Genomic DNA, 7185 nt, shown 5'->3' on the forward strand with positions numbered 1-7185 from the left:
GTTTAGACAATGTTGTCTGTTGTGTATCAGCCTGCAGTTAGTTCCAATAAAATAAGTCCAATAAAAATAAGATTTAGAGCTTGCAGCCACATGAACCTGCGTGTCGTGTAAAGAGTTGGCGAGTTTGAGGGAAAACTAATGAGCAGTCACCAATAACAGCTGTACAACTCAACACAACTCTCTCCATGCATCAAAAGAATTTAAATACTATTCATAGCATTTGCACTTCTGTGTCTTTTTGTCTTCGTTTTCTTCTTTTGTGCATCTCAGGAAAATGTACAACAAAAGGCAACAGACAAGCCGCAATTTAAAGCTAACCCAGGATTCTGTTTAATGACCCAGAAGAAATATTTCAAGTGTGAGAAGCACTTTAATATAGTTTTAATACAGATTCATTAATACATTTTTTTAAACCCGGTCTGTTGTTCAGTATACAATTCTACTCGAGTGTGTAGAAATGATCTTAACACCTAATTAATAAGTCATGCAGCTACACGAAAGAACTAATTATACAGCCAATTATGTGCCCCCTTTGTGGCAGAGATCAGCGTATTGCTTGATGTTTTTTGCCATTTGCTGTCAGTCTTTTTTTTAAGGCTAGTTCTGACTGGACGCATTTCTGAAACCCTTTTAAACAAGAGTCTGCAACCAGAGTTACAAACCATTTAGTCCAGTTTGCATATGCAGACTTCATAACCATAATATAATTTAGGAGTGTGAAGTTTGTTTGTAGTCGTTTGTGTTTAGAGAGTGTGTAAGATATTTATAGGTGATTCTATCTTTCAGGTGATGCCCCATTCCAGTGTGGTGAGTGCGGTGCCAAATTCAAAATCAACTCGGACTTGAAGCGTCACGCGCGTGTGCACTCGGGCGAGAAGCCATATTCTTGTGAGCTCTGCGATTACCGCTGTGCCATGAAAGCCAACCTGAAGTCTCATGCCCGACTGCGACATGGTGCCTACTCCTGTACAGAATGTGACTTCCAGTGCACAGCCAAGGCAGCACTTCGTGCCCACTCCCGCCTGCACGCGCCCGCCCGCCCCCTACGCTGCACCTGCTGCCCATACTCCTGCACCAGCAAGGGGGCGCTCAAGAGACATGAACGCGTGCACTCGGACGAGCGACCGTTCACATGCCAACGCTGCACCTTCTCCAGCAAGCAGCAAGCCAACCTGCTCGTCCACATGAGGAAGTGCCATAGAGAGAATGGTGTGGAAGGGCAGAGCAAGAGTGCCAAACGAGGAAAAGCAGGAGATGAGTCACCCAGTCCTGCAGCTTCACGGTACCGTGTTAAGCTCGAAGCAGCTCGGGCGTTCCGCTGTAACCTGTGTGACGCCTCATTCGTGAGAGAAGATTCCTTGCGAAGTCATAAGAGGCAACATAATGACACGGAAAAACAGCTCAGAATCGCACAGTCACAAACTCACAATAGTACTGTGAAAAAAACAGATAAAGAGCTAAAGCAGGTTTCCGTGACTCTCGCAAACGGGTCCGTTCCTGCCTACGGAAACACGCAGCTGAAGATTTTTGTAGCGCCCCCTTTAGGTCAAGACGGATCGTTCATTCAGGCAGCAGTGGACATCCCATCTTCTAAACCTGGAACAGTTCTACTTAGTTCAGAAGGGCAGAATGTAATTCTCAACCCTGTAATACAGCAGGTCAGTCTGTTAACCCCCGTGCAGCACATGACCCCACCAGAGGGCAGCCTCGAGCACCAGACTGTCTTACTAACTCACATCAGTAGCAGTGAAGAAAACCCTCTTCTGCAGACAAATGTTTCTTCTCAGGCCTCAATAGAGACTCAGACCTTCATCAGTTCCACTTCATCCACAGAAAGCGGCCACGCTTTCATCACGGCATGCTCGGACCTCGACAGCCTGCACGCACTCATCCAGCAGGTCACTGTGGTCACCGAGGATCACGCTTCCATCAATACCGCAACAACAGCAAACTTCGAATCTCCACTGGATGTTGTTGAAAGGCCGTCATCTGTGGATGAGATGAAGCATTCAGGGGAGGGAAATCCAGCTCTGGACGACGGTTTGGTTGCGCCTGATATGAACGTCGAGTCGTCTCGCTCACTTCTTGTACACAATGTTACCTTGTCCATCTCAGAGCAGGATCATCAGGCTTCCATCTACCAGCTCTCACCCCATCACATCTTCTCTGACTCGAATCCTCCAGACAGTATTGAGCACTGAGCATGTTTTTGGTTCATACTCCTTTTTGATTTGTTTCATTATATTTAGGTTTAACTGAGATATTTTTATATTACTACAGAGGAAGGGAGATTGGGTCAGTATGACTATTAGGAATAATGTGTAAAATTTTACAGGTGCATCTCAATAAATTAGAATATTGTGGAGAAGTTCATTTATTTCAGTAATTCAACTCAAATAGTGAAAAACATTATTAGTGAATTGTTGGCCTTCTGGAAAGTATGTTCATTTACTGTATATGTACTCAATACGTGGTAGGGGATCCTTTTGCTTTAATTACTGCCTCAGTTTGGCATGGCATTGAGGTGAGCAGTCTGTGGCACTGCTGAGATGGTACGGAAGCCCAGGTTTCTTTAACAGTGGCCTTCAGCTCATCTGCATTTTTTGGTCTCTTGTTTCTCACTTTCCTCTTGACAATAGCCCATAGATTGTCTATGGGGTTCAGGTCTGGTGAGTTTGCTGGTCAGTCAAACACACCAACACCATGGTCATTTAACTAACTTTTTGTGCTTTTGGCAGTGTGGGCAGGTGCCAAATCCTGCTGGAGAATGAAATCAGCAGCTTTAAAATGCTGGTCAGCAGAAGGAAGCATGAAGTGCTCTTGGTAAACGGGTACAGTGACTTTAGTTTTCAAAAAACACAATGGACCAACACCAGCAGATGACATTGCGCCCCAATTCATCACAGACTGTGGAAACTTTTCCACCGAGGCGGTTTTAGTGCTGGTCCGGAGCCAAAGTCTAATTTAGAACCAGTTCTTTCTTTTTCGACAGCCAAAGCACCAGCTCTGAACCAGAAAAAGTGGTTCTTAAGTAGCACCAAATTGTTGCTGGTCTAGACTTAAGAACTGCTTACGTCAGGGGCTGGGGGCGGGGCTACTGTTAGCGCATTTGATAATATACCAATGTTTAATACACTCTTACTTTACTGCAATATGATCAATTATCAGCACACATGACAGAAGGTAGCTACAGGCTAAGGCTAACTTTTTTCTGTGTTAATGATTTAATAATGTTATGTACTTTCTCGATTACTACCTCCGTTTGTACAAATTACACGGAGCTGCACGTACACGTTGGATTCGCCGCGTTTGGATCCCAATATAGGTTCACAAAGCCATGAGCATTAACAGTAAAGCAACATCCGCCATTGTTGGTGTTTGTGTTTACTGCTGCTGCACCCACATTGCTGGGAAACATGACACGTATACAGTGACGTCAGACTCGGCTCTGTGATGGCTCTCTAACCGATGGAAAGGCAAACCGGTTCTTAGAAGGTTCGCCAGTGGAACCAACTTTGAACCAGCACCAGCAATAGCTCTGAACCAGCACCCAGGTTCTTTTTGGTGGAAAAGGGGTAGTAGTTCTCCAGACCTTGGTTTCCAAATGAAATACACGACTTGCTCTCATCTGAAAAGAGGACTTTGGACCACTGGTTAACAGTCCAGTTCTTCTTCTCCTTGGTCCAGCTAAGACGCCGCTGACGTTGCCTGTGGTTCAGGAGTGGCTTAACAAGAGCAATACGACAACTGTAGCCAAATTCCTTGACACGTGTGTGTGTGTGTGGTTTTTTTTTTTTTTTTTTTTTTTTTTGAAAGGGACAATGCACATCAATCAACATTTTTTGTTTACACTCAAAATGTAAATGTGCCAGAATAAGCTAAAGAGCTATGCTATCCCTTGGCAGGTCAACACAGTATCATAGTACAAAAATGAAATACATGGAAAAGCACAAAACAGATTAAAACACTAGATACATAATAAATACAATACAAAAATGGGCAGTGCCAAAAATAAAATAAGTTAACTATTAATGATTGCAATTTTGAGTGTTTTTAAAGCAATTCCAATAATTTGAGGCCCGTACTGAAAAGACTGTTTGACCAAACTTACTTTGCCTATACTGTATAACACCCCTGGTCTCCCCTGGTAGCTGCCCTGTTTGCCCTATCACTGTTATTCCTCAGTTTTATAAATTCACGCAGTGGTGGGGGTGCAAGCCCATGTAAAATTTTAAAAATGAGACAGGCATCTTGAAAATGTAAAAAAAAAAATGTTAAAATTGAATAAGGTGTATTTAGTAATGATATTACAGTGGTGATAACTGATAGGTTTTTGATCTAATATTTTTAAGGTTTGCTTATAACGGGTCTCAATTGGTTTTAGAGTTGTCATATTTACTTGGGACCAAATTGTGAAACAGAATAATATGTGAGAAAAAAATCATGGCATGCATAAATAATTTGGCTGCCTCTATTGTTATATACGGCCTAATGTGTCTAAAGTTAGCCATATTATATCTGATGGTATTAGCCACTTTTTTTACATGCTTTTTAAAAGTTAAATTAAATTAAATCTTGATGCCTTGACCCCAGCCTTAGTCCATTCCTTGTGAAGTTCACCCACATTCTTGAATGGATTTTGCTTGACAGGCCTCTCAATGCTGCGGTGTGTGTTTCTTCCACACTTTTTCCTTCCCTCAGCTTTCTGTTAACATGCTTGGATACAGCACTCTGTGAATGTTTGTGGCTTACCCTCCTTGTGAAGGGTATCAATAATTGTCTACTAGACAACTGTCAGATCAGCAGTCTTCCCCATGATTGTGTAGCCTAGCGAACCAAATTGAGAGAGTATTTTGATGGCTCAGGAAACCTTTGCAGGTGTTTTGAGTTGATCAGATGATCGGCATGTCACCATATTCAAATTTTTCTGAGGCAAAAAAAATGTACAAGAGCCAATCAATGTATTGTGAGCCAAAATCATCACAATTAAAAGTACCAAAGACTTAAACTACTTCAGTCTGCGTGTACTCAATTGATATAATACACAAGTTTCACTATTTGAGTTGAATTACTGAAATAAATGAACTTTTCCAAATGAGATATTCTAATTTATTGAGATGGACCTGTATTTGCTCTGCAAGGTAGCTAGATAGTGAGTGATAGTCCAGAAAAAAGTCCATGCTATAAGTGTTGTATATGTTGATGACCCAAATGTCCTACAGGAAGAAGCTCCTCCTCATTGTCTCCACGTTTGCCTTGTGGGAGCGGAAGTGCTTTCCTGACCGCAACGGTAAGATGAGTCCATTGTTTGGCTGAAGTGTTTGTCAACACATCCAACACATGATCATGAACAAGAACTTGTTTGATTATTATCTTTGATAAACACTCATCAAGGATTTAATCCAGGACTGGCTGCTTCATCTTGGAAACGTTCAAGACTAGTATTTTTTTTTTCTTCCTTCTACAGCACGGGTCACTTTCAGGTACTAAACTCTACCTTTCCCATTGATGTATTTTATATTGCTGTTAGTTAATATTATTTCTGTTTCTAATACATGATAACGTCTTATCATTCAGTGAAGGCTCAAATCGTGGAGTTCAAATGTTCACTCTAGGAATCCTGCCAACATTCAGGTTCCCGGTCACTCGTTTTTTCCCTGTAGATGGCAGTAAAGAGATTTTGAAACGCTAATAAAAAAAAACTGATTCCAGTTCTTTCAACGGAAATAAAAGTAGATCAGTGATGAAGCTGTTGCAATGAAAAAACCAGAAGAAGAACTTTCCTGTACTGAGGTTTTAATGAAATGACAGCTAAATTCATCTTTTGTCAGAGATGTATCATTAAAGACTGCTCTTGATCTGGTGCGGTGATAAAAGTCCGCATCTGAACAGTTTGTCTCTACGTGTCTGCGCTCAGGAACACGTGTGTATCTAATTTCCTGTGTGTTGTGCAGTGACAGTTATGAGATAAGATCACTGAGGCAGTTGCAGACATGCTGAGACAAACACATGAAATATGACTGCCATATGTTTGTGCGTCCTCCTGAGCACCAGACTTCATATCAGACCTGTTTTCCTGAGCCACAAGCGCACGTTCGATCCGAGCAAATCCACCTCGATAATATTTGTGGCTTCTTCCTCTGTCTGCCTGGGTGACAGTCAAGTCCCAGAAAACGATGCGGTTTGATGAGACCAAATTCAGATCTAGTAAACTTTTTTTTTTTTTTTGGTAGGTTGACATTAGGGCCATAAGATACCTCATTCTTATACACATAATGCTGTCGGATGACAAATTAAAGACAAATATGTTCTCATAAGCTGCTGACAGGATAAATTCAGTGCACTTTTGCATAGATTTATGATTTAAGTCTCTGGAACAAAACAAAAAAAAATGTCTAAAATGTCATCCACGAATGATATTCAATACTACAGATATATCCATGATTTCTGTTGTTCTGCATTAATATTTGAGTATCCTTTAACAGTTTATTACTTTAGAAATCTAAGTGCCTAAATAAATCATGTATACAAGTCAAGAGCTTCATTTAATGTTCAGATCGAGCATCAGAATCAGGGAAAAACGTGATCTTTTAGATTGTGTCATGTTTGTTGTTGCCAGACTCCCAGATGAAATTATCTCAGAAACTGGTGCAGCTCTGCGAAGGTGTTGATGATTGACATTAGAGGAGAAATGGGTTCAAGCTGACAGGAAGGTTGTGGTAACACAAATAACTACTCTGTACAGCCGTGATGAACAGAAAAGCATGTCAGAACAATACACAATGTTGAAAGGTTTAGACTTCAACTGCAGAAGTACAGCTGATTGAAAAAAATCGCACCAGGTCTGGAATAAGGTGGATATCGTTTCTATAACGTTGAATCGAAATACGAGTTTTCCAAGACACATCACTCACAAAAAATTATTTTGTCTAATTATATCTAATTATTGGCTTCTATTTCATTTCTAATAAATTTTCAAATGATTATTTACAACACAAAATGAAACTTGAAAACTTTTTTTTGGCAAATCAAGAAATATTTCCAGTGCAGAGAATTTCGTCAAAGGTTTTAGCGTATGCGGGAAAACGGACATGTTCTTAAAAGACAGCTTAAAAGAAGTTCATTATATTTCTAAAAGCACAAGCTATGCAGTGAAAAAGGTCAATATTTGGTGACCTTGTTGTC

The 7185-nt window shown here is 40.8% G+C and overlaps 1 protein-coding gene across 5 annotated transcripts in view; it reads left to right on the top strand.

Annotated features, from left to right (window-relative positions):
* The window catches only part of zfp64 (zinc finger protein 64 homolog (mouse)), an 8350-nt gene extending 2658 nt beyond the window's left edge, over window positions 1-5692 (top strand). For 4 of the 5 annotated variants that reach the window (XM_027144635.2, XM_027144638.2, XM_027144637.2 and 1 more), the window contains exons 6-7: window positions 787-2212; window positions 5223-5692. In XM_027144635.2, coding sequence (XP_027000436.1) covers window positions 787-2201 — 1415 coding nt within the window. In that variant the 3' untranslated portion in view covers window positions 2202-2212; window positions 5223-5692. The remainder of the gene's footprint in view (window positions 1-786; window positions 2213-5222) is intronic. The other variant, XR_007139310.1, reaches the window with a different exon arrangement.
* Window positions 5693-7185: the final 1493 nt, after the last annotated feature.

Source organism: Tachysurus fulvidraco, chromosome 23, assembly GCF_022655615.1.
Source record: "Tachysurus fulvidraco isolate hzauxx_2018 chromosome 23, HZAU_PFXX_2.0, whole genome shotgun sequence".
NCBI lineage: Eukaryota > Metazoa > Chordata > Actinopteri > Siluriformes > Bagridae > Tachysurus > Tachysurus fulvidraco.